At 48.9% G+C, this 16172-nt stretch overlaps 1 protein-coding gene across 2 annotated transcripts in view; it reads left to right on the top strand.

Annotated features, from left to right (window-relative positions):
* Positions 1-266: 266 nt before the first annotated feature.
* The window catches only part of UNC5B (unc-5 netrin receptor B), a 54361-nt gene continuing 38455 nt past the window's right edge, over positions 267-16172 (top strand). For both annotated transcript variants that reach the window (XM_069863319.1, XM_069863318.1), the window contains exon 1: positions 267-372. In XM_069863319.1, the coding sequence (XP_069719420.1) occupies positions 282-372 (91 nt within the window). In that variant the 5' untranslated portion in view covers positions 267-281. The remainder of the gene's footprint in view (positions 373-16172) is intronic.

The following is a 16172-nucleotide window of genomic DNA, read 5'->3' as shown; positions in this document are numbered from 1 at the left end:
GCAGAGCGCCGGCCGCTCCTCAACGCGCACCTTCCTCCCCCAGCCCCTGCCTCGCAGCCCCTCTCCCCGCGCTCGGCTTTGCCCCTTCCGCACGGGATGGAGGGAGGAGGAGGAGGAGGAGGGGGTGACGCCGCCGGCGCGGGGAGGAGGGAGAAGGGGGTGCCGAGGCCGGGCGCGGGGCGGTGCCGGCCCCGCTCCGCCCCGCCCCGCTGGGCGCCGGGCAGCCCGGCAGAGCGGCGAGAGGCGGCGGGCGGGCGCGCAGCGCTGCTCTGCTCCTGGCCATGCCGCCTCCCCGCCGCCCCGCAGCCCTCCGCACCTTCCTCCTCCTCCTCCTGCTGCTGCTGCTGCTCCGCCGGGCGCTGGCCGCCGCAGGTAAGGGGGAGCCGGCCGCGGAAGTTTTTTTCGGGGTGGGAGCGGCGGGGAGCATGCCCCCCATCGAAAGAAAAAAGTTCACTGCGGTTTATCCTTTATTCCCTTTTTTTTTTTTTTTTTTTTTGGAAGCAGCTCGGCATGTGTGTGTTCCAACTGTGGGGTTTTTTTGTTTCTTTAATGTGCAGGGGGGCAGCTGAGCCCCCTCCGCGCCGAGGGATGCTCCGGGGGGAGGATGCTCCGGGGGATGCGGGCTGGCAGCGCCGCTCCTCGCCCGCCCTGCCCTGCCGCTCGCTTATATTTTATACAGCTCTTTCCTTCTCTTTTTTTTTCCTCCTCTTTTTTTTTCCTCCTCTTTTTTTTTTCCTCCTCTTTTTTTTTTCCTCCTCTTTTTTTTTTCCTCCTCTTTTTTTTTTCCTCCTCTTTTTTTTTTCCTCCTCTTTTTTTTTTCCTCCTCTTTTTTTTTTTCCTCCTCTTTTTTTTTCCTCCTCTTTTTTTTTTCCTCCTCTTTTTTTTTTCCTCCTCTTTTTTTTTCCTCCTCTTTTTTTTTTCTTCTCCCCTCTTTTTTTTTTTCTTCTCCCCTCTTTTTTTTTTTTTTCTCCCCTCTTTTTTTTTTCCTGGGAAATACAAAACAACCCCCAGCCCTGTTTGTAGTGTCGCTGGCTGCGATTCCTCACCCGGTCAAAAAAAATAATTAGTCAGCCTGGAGATATATATATATATATTATTTTTTATCTGCGTTTTTATCAACCGAGCTAATGGCTGGGCAGCCAAGTGGTCTTTTCCCATGGCTTTTCAAAGTTTCCTGTGCGCAACTGAATCTTGTGATTGGGATGCACTTAAATCCAGCCCTTCCGTTGGTAATCCCTGCCACAGACAGTAAACAGAGGCGCTGCCCTCTCTCGTTAGGACTTGTGTGATCAAATTCAGCCTTTTTGCTATATTTCCCCCTCTCACCCGCAACTCCTGAACATCCTCTGCATCTCGGGACTTAGTCCTTTGTCATCCTCCGGCGGTGGCAAAGCAAAGGTGCTGGTGTTTATCATCACATAAAAAGATGACCTCGACTACAGAGCTCGGAAGTGGAGACTTAGAAAGTTTGATGGCTTTTAGGGATTGGAAGAGACCATAACTGTAACTGTCGAGGCTCTGGTGATGGGCAAGGTTGTCATTCCCATGGGAACTCGGGTGGAGAGCCCATTGCTTGCTTCCCGCAGCTTGTGGCAAGGGTTTGAGGATGCGTTGTAAAGCTGCGTGCAGCACAGATAGGTCTCGGTAGTAGTTGAAAAGCATCTCTTGATAAGCTGATTTTCTAGGAAAATGAACTAAACCTTCTTTTCTGAAGCGCAATTAAGGTGACAAGGAATTTTGGGGAGGGAGTTTAATTAGATGAATATTTTTTCCGCCTCCGCCATACGAAGATCTAGTGTGTTTCTGCAAAAGGAAAACAGAAGCAGCACTATTGACTTATCCAATGGTGTGGATGTTGTTGCAGCAGCATCCTCCAGCCAGAAGAAACTCACCTTTAGCTGGCAAGGTAGAGCTTGGCAACATGTGTCCTGCTTGGCCAGGAGCAGCATCGTGTTTGTTGGACGGTCCTGTGCTGTGGGAGTGAGCAGCAGGCGGCCCGGACACTCAGCACGGTGTGGGATGCTGTGGATGGCAGGAGGTTGGGAAGGCTGGATCAGTCAGGCTGCTGTGGCCAAGCAGCCTGGAGCTGCTGGGCTGATGCCGGACCCTGTGCCTGGCTCTGTCCTGTGCAGTGCTCTTTGTTTTTGCATGCACGAAGTTCACACAGAGGTTGGAATAAAACTGGTCAGGAGGGAGGGAATGAAGAAGAAAAAACAAGTTAAACCTGACCAAGCCGGATCAGTTTGAGGCTGCAGAGCTTTCTAAAGGCACACTGTTAATCTGATGTATGTAAATATGTATAAAGTTTTTAGCTGTAGAGCTTTAATTAACGTTTCTCTAGGAGTGTTGTCGAGATTGCATATGATGATACAGACCTGAGATGGGTGCTTAGCCCTGGTGATAATTCTTGTGTTTGCCTGGTTTTGAGGAAGGAGGGAGAGGCATCACCCAAAATATAATTTTCTTTTTTCAATAACAGAGAATATACATATTGTTTGTGTTGGGGATTGTGGGTTGTGGGGGAGATTGTTTTCGAATGGGGTTTGAAGCCCATAAGCAGTCGGCCAGCTCATCCCCAGGACTGCTGCTGTGCTCTCCTCTTCTGCTGGAGGAACCCCAGCTCCCACCCCTGTCTGCCCCTACGGGTCCTGGGGCTTTCCCTGCTGGGCATGCTTCGTTCTGCTTGTGTGTGCTACTCTCAATAGGAAACAGCTTTGTGTGAGGATTTTCAGCTTGCTTGAGCGTCTTTCCCCACAAGGCCAGCTGAACGGAGGGTGCAGAAGGGTACTGAAATCCAGAGGGTGATGCTCGGGGAGGGAACTTTCATAGAATCATAGAATAACCAGGTTGGAAGAGACCCACTGGATCATCGAGTCCAACCTTTGAGTGTTTGCAGGCAGTATGACGCTGCCATCCTGGTGAAGGACTGTCCCGCCATCCTTGTGCTGCACCACCATCAGGAAAACACCTGGGGAGGGAGAAAGGGGGACAGCAGTGTTGATGTCCCCTGCTGGCATGAGTCGTGGGCTCCTGCGGTCCTTGTGAGCAGATGTCAGGGGAAGAGATGCTCCACGACCTGTTGCTCATCAGCAGAGCCTGCCCTTGCAGGATGGACTCGACGTTCCGGTGGGTCTTTCCCAACCTGGTGATTCTGTGAAGCTTGCTTGAGGCCAGCAATATGTGGAAAGGTCTGCTTTGGCTTTTTGTCTCCTTCTGCTTTAGCTTCTTGGTTACGGACCCCTCTATCTTAGAAGCAGGTGCTCACCATGTGTGATAGTGGCAGAAAGAAATAATGAAGCAAGAAATGGAGGGAAATGAAAAAATACTCCTTTTAAGGCAGGATGCCTTGGAAGTGGTTGTTGAGGGGTGATTCAGATTCCATTTTCCTGTTTAAAAATTAAAAGTGCATCATGCTGACACAGTAAGCGTCTTCTCTCCTGGGTAAGTTTCTGCAGGTCTTTTTGGTGCTGTGCACACTGGCTCCCTTTCTGTCCTTGTCCTAGCCATACAGGAATAATAATTTAAAAAAAAAAAATCTGTATTTTGGGTCAGATGAATGAGCCAAGATGATGCAAGGAGATTAGAGTTTGCTTCCATTTCTAGCAGCAGCAGCACTTTCAGGTCCTCAGCCCTGTGGCTTTCTCCCTCCTGGGGTGTTTGGGGCCAGCCCCACAGGTTATTGGGAGAGCTGGGCTCTGCTTAGCAGAAGCCAGGCTCATGGGCTGGTGTTGGAGAGGAGGCAGGAAGCCCTGGGCTGGGAGGTGAGGACAGAAGGGGCTGTATGGAGTCTGCGAGGAGTTCATTACGGGAGATGTTAGCACCATAAAGCCACAGGTTCCTGCTGTTTCCTATTCACTTATATCCTCCCAGCTTTAGCGACGCTAATGCAAGTGAAATCATTTGCTGGAGCGAGGTGGGGGGGGGGCATAAATCACCAGCCCATTCCCTCTGCCTCCTCCTGCCATCCCACCCGCACGTCTTTCCTTGAGAAGCAAGGGGGTTAATACCAGTGCAAGGGATGCTTGAGCTGCTCGCTGGCTACCACCAGCCCTGCCATGGTGTTTTCAGGCCCATTGCCTCTGATTTTGATTTTCCTTAATAAACAAAGCTGTAATTTGCTGTAATCAGTTGTATTGTGCAAGCCACCCCTGCTCGTGAGTCAGAGCTCAGTGGCACCAAGCTGACACAGTCGTGGTCCTTTGGATGCTGGTGGGGGTCTGTGTCTGGTGGGATGAGGGCTCATTCCTCCTGCTGTTCATCCTGGCATGCAGGGAGCTCGGGTGGTCCCTCCCTGGTGCTGCCAGAGTGAGGACCTAAAATAAATGTCGTACAAGATGCCTTCCCTGCAAACCAGACAGAGCCTTTGTGGTACCCCAGGAGTGATGAACTGGTAGCTTTTGAGTGATGAAACTCCACATATCATGCTGAGGCACTTGAAAAAATCCTGTATGACCTACAGTGGGGTTTGCACCAGGGCTGGGAAATCGCAGACTTGGGAGAGGCAGAAAGCTCCATAAAGCTGCTCTGATGTCTGGTTTCACACCCACCCTCAGAGGGACCTCTCTTGGTGGGAGCCTGGAGGCCCCTTGCCGAATGCTGCACCCTCCCTAACACTCCCTAAATCTTCTGTCTTACAGTCTCTGCAGGCTTGACTGATGCTTGAATTTTTACTGTTGAGGCAGTTGTGAAGTGAGTTTTCTTATAGCTTCACAATGGGGTCCCATCACAGAGGGTGATGTTGTTCTTGAGGGCCCTAGCTGGGTTTTGGGTTAAATCAGTTTTGATCCTGTTGTGGAGCAAGGCACTAGAAACGGGGGCTGCATGCATGGAGGAAGCTGGGGAGCCAGAAGGCAAGCAAAGCATCCTGGCTGCACTGTGTATTATTTTTGAAGCCTCCTGGTTTTTTGGAGGCCTGACTCATGGCGCAGGAATGCGCTGGGCTGGCAGCCCCAGACCTTCTCCTTGGTGGAGAGGAAGAGCTGCTGTCTCCTCCTCCCAAGCCCGTTCCCCATCCCTTCTCCTCTCAAACCGCCGGGCTGGGCTGGTAGCAGCCACATGTTTGCTGAGCTTGGATTTTTAGGGGATTTTTTTTTTTCCCCCCTTTCCCTTTGCTATTTGCTTTTTCACATAGGGGCTGCGTTTTTTTGGTGGAGCTGGGACAGCTCAGTGGATTGTCACGAGGCACCTCTGGCTTTTGCTGGCTGATTGGAGTTGAGGGAAAGGCAGAGCGAGCCTAGAGATCAAATACGAGCCAGGCTGGGAAAGGCTGGGCAAAGCCATGCTGGAAAAGGAGGAAAGGGAAGGGAAGCACAAATTATTTAGCATGGGGCTTGCTCCAGCGTGTCCTGCGTGCTGCCTTTAATCTCCTGCGAGTCCCTCCCTACTGCAGCCCAACATGGCCCTGCTCAAGTCTCCTCAGCTTCCCCCTGCTCCCAGTTGCTGCTCCCAGTCCTGGTGGCTCAGCTCAGCTTTTGGAGGGGCTGGTACCCATTGCAGTGAGCTCCCCTGGACCTACACGGTGTGTTATAACTGAGTTAGGTTTGTAGTGAAACACCTAGTGTCCTGGTCGTCTTCTTCAAACTGGGGGTCCGGATGCTGTAGCATGGGGTGGTGAAGGTGCAAGTCTTAACCCAAATTCCTGGTGGTTTGGAGTGTACCCCGAAGTACATCTGGTAAAGGGACCATAACGACAAGTTTGGTGCCCTGTGCTTCTCCGTGTTGGGATCAGTGGTGAAATTCAGGTGGGGAAAAAGCAGGCAAGTAAAGCGAGCTGCATGTCAACACAACGCTCGGCAGGGTGTCTTATAGCTCAAGAGGAAGAAAATGTTTTCATCTTTGGTGTGGACTCTGCTTCCCATCTTACCTCAGCTCATGGGTGTAGGCTCTGCTGGGTCCCTTGCCTTGCCCGCCTGCTTGGACCATCCATGAAGGCCACTTCTTCTCTCCTGCTTCAGCCCACAGCCCCTTTTCCAGAGGGGTTTGTTGGCCAAGGACTTGCTCGTTTAGGTGCAGGGAAATCTCCCCTTTCCAGATAACACATTGCTGGCCTTGCTTTTTGTTGCAAGGAGTAATAGCCAGGTCCCCAGCCCCGGAGCTGCGTGAGGTATGTGGATGAGGATGGCAGCGTGTGGGGTAGACATGGTGGTGGCACAGAAGTTCCCCATCTGTCCTGTGACCATGAGAAAAGTCTTATTCCTGAGGCTGGATTTCTGTAGGTGAAATATTTATTGGGAGGCACATCCTGTTGCCCTGCCGTGCAAGCCTTGGACTGAGTGAATGGGTCTGGCATAATCCCCTGGAATCTGAAAAACAAATGTTTTGAGCCAATTTTTACCCCTTTTAATTTTGCTAGTTGTTTAAGTTAAAGGCAGTGGGGTTTTTTTTAAATAAATTACTTCTTTATTTACTGCCCTAAGAGATGGAGGACACCAGCTGAGACACTTTAAATTAAAGAATATATACCTGGTTATGCAAGAAGCAGACTGAGCAAAGCTATAGCCTCAAACTCTGAAGCTTCTCTGCTTTTATTTGGGGTCAGGGCTGTCCCTTTCCATGCCAAAGTGAGTCTCTTCAGGTCGGGAAGAAGATCTATAGAGATTTGCAGAGCATCTTTGAGGGTCTCCTTCTCCACCTTCATCTCTTTGCCCCACAAGTCTGTTCAGCACCAGCCCGTAATGAACATATATACACACACATACAGCACAGCTGCTCTCGCTCCTCTACCCCTTTTATTCCCATAAAAGCCAGAAAGAGGGAAGGGGCTTATTTGCACCATAAGTGATCCCTTCCCTGCCTGAATACCCAGGGCTGTGCTTCTAATCAGTACAAAATCCTCATCAAGCCAGACACAAGAGTCAGATCCTGGTATCCCTCATGCTTCTGGGGGGTCCTGCCGCTGTGATTTCCATAAAGGTCCCGTGGGTAACCTTCGCTGCCGCCCAGCTCCCTGCCTTCATAAGCATGCACCAAGCGGGATTGTTTCCCTTTGAAAAAGTGTGGAAAATCTCATTTTGAAATGTTTAATGCATATTAGGTCCATCTGCCTTTCTCTTGAGTGGAGGCCACCACAGGAGCCACCTCTGGGTTGGCTTTTTCATCTGCTTGCATCTCCTGAGGAGGTGACAGGCTGGCAGGACAAGATGTAAAACAAACCCAGGCTTTCCAGCTGAGTGGCTCACGGAGGTGGGAGGCTATTAAAAGGGTTGCATTGCATTGTATAGCGTGGGAGTTTTCCTTAGGCAGGAGGTTAGAAAGCCTAGAAACTCCTCGGGTCAGATTTAAATGGGAGAAGGGACACACCTAGGATGCAATGTTGCTGTCTCCTCCAGCCTGAGGTTGCTGTCAGCAAGTGTCCTCAATGCTTTCTAGGTTGTGAAGTTTTAGGTGTATTCATGACCAATGGCACGTATGGGCACATCCACTCAGCAGTGGCTGAAGGCACCAAGAATGTTCCTCAACAGAAGACCTTGCTTGACTGTTTACTTTTCCCATGGACTCGTGTGATATGCTGGGAAGTTGTAGCTCTTCCTTCAGACTATGGTGACTGCTGGTTGGAGGACTGAGAGCAATCTGGATGGAGGAATGGGGCTTCAGAGGGATTTGTGGAAACGGATGTACAGGGCTTCCTTCCACTGGGTAAATTGGCTCTGCCTCCCTGACATCTTGAGGGCATCTCATCCCCCTTGCGCACCCTGTGAGTAGAGGCTCATCTCCGTGTGCTGGTTATCCCCCATGGAGACCTTGCCATCCTACACCATCACCCAGCTGCATTATTGACTCTTATCTGTTTGGGTTGTCTTGAAGAACAGAAGGAAAGTGTTTTGCACCAGCCAGAAAGTGGCTGCTATTTATAACAAGGGGGGAAAAAAATGTGATCTGCTGTTTGCTTCTCATCTATGGAGCCAAATGGAGCCAAGCAAGTGTCCCCACCCTCACTTGGAGGGGCATTTCTTAAGTTTTTGCAGGGCCTTCAAGTGAAGCTAGTAATTAGTACCGGTCGTGAGGGTGGATCTTGCAATGTGGCCATGCTGTCTGCTGTGGTCTGGCCTAGGGCCATCACCTTGTTTAGGATGGCTTCCACCCAGGTGTAGGATCCCAGCAGCCTCCCTCCACCCCTATTTATCCCAAACAGGCTAGGGATGCTGCTCAGGCACCAGTACCCTCGCCTCCCTGCCTGGCATGGCTGTTTTCACAGTTGTTGGATGGTGCTATGGTGTTCCTGCACTGGAATATTACTTTGAAGGTTTTTCTTTCCCCCTTGACAGATGTGAAATGTAGAGAAGTGCTTAAAATGAAAGCATGACTCTTAAGTCCAATTACACAGCAATTAAAAGTAATCGATGATCTGGGTTGCTGCATTGGAAACTAGGCTTGTTGAAAGGTTTTCTCCTCCAGCCTAACATGTAGAAGCTTAAATGTCCTATCCCTTCTGCTTTTGGGGACCTGACCGGAGAATGTATTTCTAGAATGGGTCAGGAATTGCAGAAAATCTGCATTAAGCTGGAAGTAGGCTGTTTCCAGTGCTCTGGAACAGCTCAACAGCACTGTGGCATCCCTATGTGGCTCTGTAGGGTCTCTTCTGTCTCCTTTGGAGCCAAGCGGGTGACACAGTGTCTCTGCTGGGTGCACATATACAGCTTTGTTGGTATTGCTGGGGCTAATGCTTTTGGTTGGAAGGAAGAAGAGGCAATTCACGTTCCCCTGCCATCTCCGCCTGTGCATTTCCACCTGGATCGGGGGTTCCTCTCATCCTTCCCTGATCTTTAGGAGGAGATGCCCGTCTTGGCTGTGGAAGCACATTTTCCTGGAGGATGTGTGACACTCGCTGCACATCACTTTGGCTGCTTTTCTGCAGTCAGAGCCCTGCAAACACCTCCTTCTATGCTCCAGCATCGTAACTAAAGGGATTTGTTTCAGGAGAGGGGATTTGACTGCATGGCCATGCAGCACAGAGCTGCTAGGGCAACCGGGGTCCAGAGCATGATGAAGCTGGGATGCAGGCTGCCGAGGGCTATAAAAGTTCTATTTTCTCCCCTGTTGCGAATCACTCTTTTCATGTGTGTCTACGCTATATGAATTACTACTCATGGATGACGAGTCTGTGCTTGGGTGAAGCAAGCAAGGTCTGAAGGTGTGGCTGTGGAGGCTTTTCACGTTAAAATCCTATGGTGCCATAGCCCAGGTATCCTAGTTTTGGATTGTAGGAGTTACAGCTACATGGTTATTCCCTATCCTAGGTTTGTGGGTACTTCAGCTACCCTGTGTGTATATACATACATACATACACACACACATATATATAAATAAAGGTATAAAGACACATATTTCAGACTCTAAAATCTTTACACCAAGATAAAAAAATATTGGCTCTGCCCAAAGCTGGAAAAGTGAGATGCAAAAGCTGGGAAGAGGGTTGGGTTTTGTTTGGGTTGAACAGTGACTAACTTGAGTTGAGTTTTTAAAACAAATGCTTGGGATAAACTGGTTATGCAAACCGTGTTGAATTGGGCAGGTTCCTTTGTAGTTCACAACAAAACCCCAGGAGTCTGGGGCGTGTTGAGGCTGGTCCTGCTGGGGATGGAAAAACCCACGCGTCTGCTTTGCAGACAGGGTCCCAGCTGATCAAGAAGGATCCTGGGGGGTAAGTGATAGGGAAAGCCACAGGTTACTGCATGGCCTCATCTGTCCAGCTAAAACCTTGAGTAATGCTGATTCTAAAAAACACACTGGGTCAAAAATAGATGATCGTTTTAAAGTGTGGTTTTATAATACCTGCTAAGAGGAATTCATGGTGTGCTCAGCTCCAAGAAACTGTCAGGCGTGCTGGTCTCGTGTTGCTGAAAATATCTAAATTCAGGGGATGTTTGGGTTTTTTGCTGTGGCATTCATCAGCCCCGGCTGGGAGGATGGTGTGGGGTACGCAAGCCTGCCAGCAATGCTCGGTATGCTTCGCAAAGGCAGGCAGGCTTGCAGACTGCAAGGCTTCTGGTTTCTGTCACAGCCTACACTGTTTTGGCCAGGGGCATCCATCCATCCATCCATCCATCCATCCATCCATCCATCCATCCATCCATCCATCCATCCATCCATCCATCCATCCCACAGTCCTCCCAGGCTCCATGAGGCTCCTCTAGAGTGCAGTGCTTCAGGGGCACTAGAAAAAAAGAAATGGGTATGAGGGCCCTTGTGAATTTTTAACTTCGTCCCGTGACACAGGCTAGGGGAAGGCAGTGCCTTGCTTCTCAGTAAGGCAAAGTAATGCCCCGTAAAAATCCCTCTTGCCATCTCCCGCTGGATCGGTCCTCTGGGCTGAACAAAAAACCAGCTTAGGCTGCAGTTGTCTCTTTGTGGGGAGAAGTCTGGCTGCTGGATGAAGCAGAAAATTAGATGAAAACTGCCTAATGGGAAGAGAAGGATGATTTTTGCACACGAGGAGAGGGAAAAAAGGAGATGAAATAGCTGCTTAACCCCATCAGCGGCCAGTGGCTGCCCTTTGAGCCTCCTTTGGCCACTGGCACCCTGCAGCCCCTTGGCATCACTGTAACCATTTGTTGTCCCTGCATCCTAAGGGCTTGATGCTGTTTGTCTTCTCCTGCTAGTGGAGAGGGAGGCTGGAGGCTTGAGCAGGCTTGCTGCCTCCCCCTTTCTATCTCCATATCCCAGTGACACAGCGGCTCTGTTTTCATTAGTATTTATGGACTGGCTATAAGAGGACGCAGCAGATCCAGCCGGGCTGTTAATGACCCTTGCATAAAATAGCAAAGCCCACTGAGTGGTCTCGGCCGTGGGATTTTACTGCAGCCTCCCCTGCTCTGTCTGCCCGTGTGTGTCTCTCTCCTTCCCTTAGAGAGTGATGGGGAGGGCTGCCTGCGTGATACCTTGCTTAAAGAGAAAAGGTCTTGGATTGGGGTGCCTATGGAAGGTGGGGGAAGGAGAGCGTGTGCAAGTCTATGGAAAGTATAGGGGGGGAGAATGCAAACCATATGTTTCTGCAAGGGTCAAGTTGCAGAGCTAAAACCAGCAGGGAAGCAAAAGAAGCCAGAGTCCCGCAGTTTGGCTGTGCTTTGCATCCCGGTAGTTTGGGGGGGGGTATCCAGTGTGGCCTTTCAAGGGATGATTTTGAAATATATACCCACTCCAAAAGATCATTTGGGTCCCCACCTGGCACTCTGCAGTGTCACTGCTGTCTGGTGTGTTTAGGGATGGGGTCCAGGACTGTTCCCAAGCCCTTGGGGCTCCTATAAATAAAATAAACGGCAGGGATGCTGGGAAGAAGCTTCTCTGGGTTGCCCTGGGCTCATGGTGTTTGTGAGTTTGATAGGAAATCAAGGGAGAAAACTTTTTGCAGGGAAGGGAGTGCCTGCGACTTGCTGGAAAAGCAAGGTTGTGTCTGCGCTGTGCATCGTGGCTGGCCTCGCGTTCTCCTTCCAGCTATGGAGAGGAGAGCCACATGAAAAGATCTATTTTCCCTTCTCGGAGTGGAAAAAGTTATGTGCAGGCAGCCTGTAAAGTTGTCTAGGCTTCAGACAGAGCGATGTGAGCTGGATGGAAGTGCTTTTAAAAAGAAATCTGAAAATAGTGGGGGGGAGCAGCAGGGTCCCACAGCAAACTTTTTTAGCTGTGAGACATCTTTTGTTTCCAAAACTAAAGGCATGGAGACAATATCTGATTCCCCTACTGGCTCTATGGAGCTGTTTGCAACCTGTCAGCTTGGCAACCATCTGCTCCCAGCCCGCAGGGACTGCGCTATATATGGGATGCGGGAGGAGAGAGGTATTGCTGTGCCCCCTCCTTCTGCAGAAGGGACCGTGGGGCACAGCATCTCCTTGACCTATGCTTCGAGAGGAGCTCCTGTGCCTAAGAAGCCAAAAATCCCAATGGATTAATCTTTTGGCTGTCTGGCTTTTTTATTTTTTTCGTTTGTTTGTTTGGGGGAGGTTTCTTTTTTTAGCTTGGCTTCCAAAAAAAAGAGAAAAAAAATCCAGATTTTCTTTTTTTTTTTTTGCAGTGGTGTTGTTTGTGTGTCTGCAGCCCTCCCCCTCTTTGACTCAAAAGTAGATGCCTTGCAATTAAGCACCTGATTAGGAAATTAGCAATAAACTTTTTAATCTAGGTGAGCTGGTTGGCCAGTGAGAGGAATCTATTTATATCCCACTAAAAAAATTGAAAAAAAACCAGCACAACACCTGCCACCTACTATCGGGGAACACAAACGCCACGTGGGTGTGAGTATTTTGAGCAGCAGATCTGTAGGAAAGCAGGTTGTGTTCTGCTGTTAATGGGACTGTGTAGTTTTAGCAGAGATAGGGTACCTCAAAATACATGAAGAACTGAGAATGCTGGAAAAATCTTAGGCAAGGTGAGAGAAGGACTGAAGGATGCCTTCAGGTTGTGGCAAAAGACACTTGTTGGCAGATGACCTTTACTTCACTTTGCCAGCACGTGTAAAGAAAAAGAGTTAAAAAGGCATTTATGTAAACTGCGGTGTCTAAAGGTTGGAGGAGTTTGGATTATTGCAGATCTTTGGGTCAAGGTTATTCTGCAGCTTTGGCTTTTCATGTTTTGGGAGAGCAGCAGTCTCTAACATCCCTGAAAAGACAACATCAAGGGAACATCAAGCTGGTGTGGCACCAACTGCTTCTGCAAGTCCTGAGGGTCTTGATGGGGTTTGATTTGGCTGACATTAGTCCCTAGAGAAGTGCCATAATAAACCTGGCCCTGGCTTTACTGGTAGGGTGACCTCCTGGCTCAGTCCCAACAAGCTGCCCAGGAGATGCTATAAGCCAAGAGGTGCTAAGCCCGAGGAAGGGCTGCTCTGGGGTCGGGTCACTTGAGTGCCGAAATGAGTCCTTATCCTATAGCAGGGTTTTAAATCACATTATTTGCAGAGAAGGTCTCTTAATGCAGTGCAGAAGGCAGCTTGAGAAACCATGAAGAGGTTCTCAAGGTGGTAGTGAAAATGAGAAACTGGAGTTAGGAAAGCAAAAGCCTGTTTTTTCCCAGGACCAAGGTGTTTATTCCAGACAAAATACAAATGTAGAGAAACAAACGTAGAGAGATGGCATCCCTTTTTTTTTATTTAAAAACAACCAACAACAAACCAACCAAAAACCAACTCTATTTTGAAGCTGCTGGGAATGTGACTGCCCCTTGTGATGTTTCACAGCTGAGATAATTTCTGGCTGAGTTAATCCACTCTGGAGGTTTTAGTCTCAATCTGTCTGTATGGGTGAGCTCAGAATCCCAAGTTTTACAGGTAGAGGGGAAAAAATCTCAATAATTCTGGACCAAAAAAAAAATAAAATAAAGCTATGAAGAAGCATTAGTGAAGAGAAGACTTTCAGGTTTTTGGGTGAATTGTGATCTGGAACAACATTAGCAAAAGCTGGAAGGAATTACTCTTCTTTTCAGAAATAGATAGTAGACATTATTTTTTGGAGTAATTAAATTTCATGAGTGCTTATTTAGAAAGAAATTTAGTCCATTCACTGCATTACAGACTTTTGGAGAAGATATTACATCCAAGGCAAACAGGCTGCCTCTGGGAGCAACTGAAACTCACAGCAGGGCTTTAATTTCAGCTGTGCATCAGTGTAGCTGTATTGTTTATAAGCTTCTCTTGCCACATGAAAGCAATGTTGCATTATCCTGGTTGGTTCTAAAAGCAGTGAACCAGCCAGAAGAGGCCTGATTACAGAGCAGCAGCTCTTTCTTCCCATCGCTACAAAAGAATAGACAATAGATACTGGGATCCAGTTTTAGCTCCAGTAATGCAATGCCTTCCTTCTGGTGGTCATGTCACATGCTGCCTGAGTAATTCCCATCCTTGCTCTGCCTGGAAAACCAGCCTCTGATTTTGGCTGCGTGATGGTGGGATTGGGCACCTTGCTGCAGGTGCGGGCTGGTGGAGGTGGTGCTGCGTGTGAGCCTTGGGTGAGGCACAGAGGTGCAGATTTGGGAAAGGTGGTGGCTCCTGACATTTGTGAGGACAGTGGTGATGCAGAGTTGATAGGTTGTTGATTGAGGGATTGTTACCCCTAGAAATAGGGAGCAGTTTGGCTGTAGCCTGGGGTTTTCTCAGAAGACTGAGCCTGGAGTGCTGGGAGTTCACAAAAGCAGCGCTGTGGTCACTTCTTGTTTGTGCCATAAGTTTGTTATCCATGCAAAGGGGGGAGGGGGTGTTGGGTTTTGTTGTTTCTTCAAGAAGAAGCACTAACTTGACCTGTGGATGTGCGGAGCAGCCAGGAGCTGCACAGCCTTCCTTTTGGATGGGATTCCCGTGGGTCAGGTTGTCATATAGCTCCATCATGTGCTGCTTCTTGCCTTTCTTAAGTGGTTTGGAAATAGGACAGGGTTTTGTTAAACTGCTCTGAGGCTGTGCTGCAAATTCTGTCATTGCACAAAGTGTGGAGAAAACTCCAGCAGAGTTGTTTATCAGAAAGCACCTACAAATCACAGGGATGGGATGAGAAATCCAGCTCTCTAAGATGTGAAACCAATGCAGAAAGAAACCTGCAGCGGAAACGCTGTGGCTCTTTGTGCCTGGGACAAAGAGTTGGTTTGGAATTACAGGGCAGAAAAGGATTGTGGTTGATGGGGAACATCTTTTAAGATGGGTGTTGGGATGGGCACATAGCAGGGCGAGGCAAATGGGACCATAATGAGCAAACACATTGTTGGGGATGACTGAGGATGCTGGCCCAGGGGGAGAAATCTTTCACCAGCCTGACAGTGGTATGAATGTTTATTATTTTTATTTTTTTTCCTACTTCTCTGCAGCTTTAAACACAGAGAAGGCAAACTTTCCCTGGATGTCTTGCTGACAGAGAATGTGTGCAGCATCAGCATCCTCCTCCTTATCCTCTGTGTGCCAGGGATGCTGCTTGTCCCACAGACAAGCCCCAGACCTGCTGCCACCCCCCAAGCTTTGGCTCTTGTGGGTTTAACTTTATTTTCCCCCTGCTCGTTCAGTTTGCAGTTAGGAATACTTCTTATGCACTGAAGACTTATGGCTCAGTCTGAGTATGTTATCAGTACAGTGTCTGATAAGTTTTCTGCCTCGAAGCCCTGGGGAAGTGTCTGCTCAGGGTTGCTGCAATAGATTTTCCTCATCTTTCCCAGCTGACTATGAATAGTCTAATTTTTACTAGCTCCTTAGCTGAATGGAATTACTTTCATCAGTGGAAGGAAAAATGTGTCCTAGCCAGTGTTGTCCATAAAGGCTTGTCATGCCCCTCCCTGCTTTCATAAATTCCTAAATGGGTGGCAGAATGTGCTGTTAGGCAGGAATAAATCTCATTATTTGGATGAGCTTGGACCATGTGAAGAAAGTGGCAGGGGAAGGATGAAGGGTTTGTCTTGGTGAGCTGTGAAGCTGGTGGCCTGATCTTGGATGTGGAGAAGATTGAGTGGTGGTGGTAGAGAGGCATGTTAGTTTTATGTGGATGGTTTAAGAGGAAGTGATGAAGGCACCAAGACATTGAATTTGGCAAGAGGAGGGATGCTTCAGCCTGCAGTGAGGCTTGGCACTGACCACGCTCTGATGGCTGTAAGAGGTGAAGTGCAATGCACAGAAGAGAAAGTTTTTCCCCAAGCTAATATCTTCCCACTCCCCTTTCCACACTGCTCCTGGTCATGCTGGTGGGATGCAGCTGCAGTGGTGGGATTGAGGAGGTCCTCCCCAGGACCTGATGTATGTGAAGTATGGGTCAGTGGATCGTTTGCTCAGCAAAAAAATGAATATCTCAACCTCTCATGGGTGTGTGCCTGACTGCCTGGTGGGATTTGTGGTTTAAAAGAATGTTGAAGTGAGCATTTGGGGCAGCTTTGCCCCAGGCAAAGTCAAGATGTGGCACTTCTGGAGCAAACCCTGCCCAAAACCAGATAGAACATACACAGTGGGAGATTGTGCCACCCTCCTGCCCCTGAAGGAAAGGTGATTCAGGGGTCCCCATTGCAGCTTGATTGGCAGGAGGAGATACTGTCTGGAGTCCAATACTGAGCATCTATGGGAGCAGCCTTGTGTGCATTAAAGAGCCTGCAGCCTTTTAAGCTGTAATAGCCAAAGCTGAGAGACAATCCATATCTATTTAAAGCACTTCAATAAATAAAGATACTAAATAAAATCACAGCAGTCTTGTACTCTCTCACTGCTTCAAGGGATTTCTCCTTGC

The sequence above is a fragment of the Phaenicophaeus curvirostris genome, chromosome 9 (genome assembly GCF_032191515.1).
Source record: "Phaenicophaeus curvirostris isolate KB17595 chromosome 9, BPBGC_Pcur_1.0, whole genome shotgun sequence".
Lineage (NCBI taxonomy): Eukaryota > Metazoa > Chordata > Aves > Cuculiformes > Cuculidae > Phaenicophaeus > Phaenicophaeus curvirostris.
Note: the sequence above shows the minus strand (reverse complement) of the source record. Positions and strands in the feature narration are given on the sequence as shown.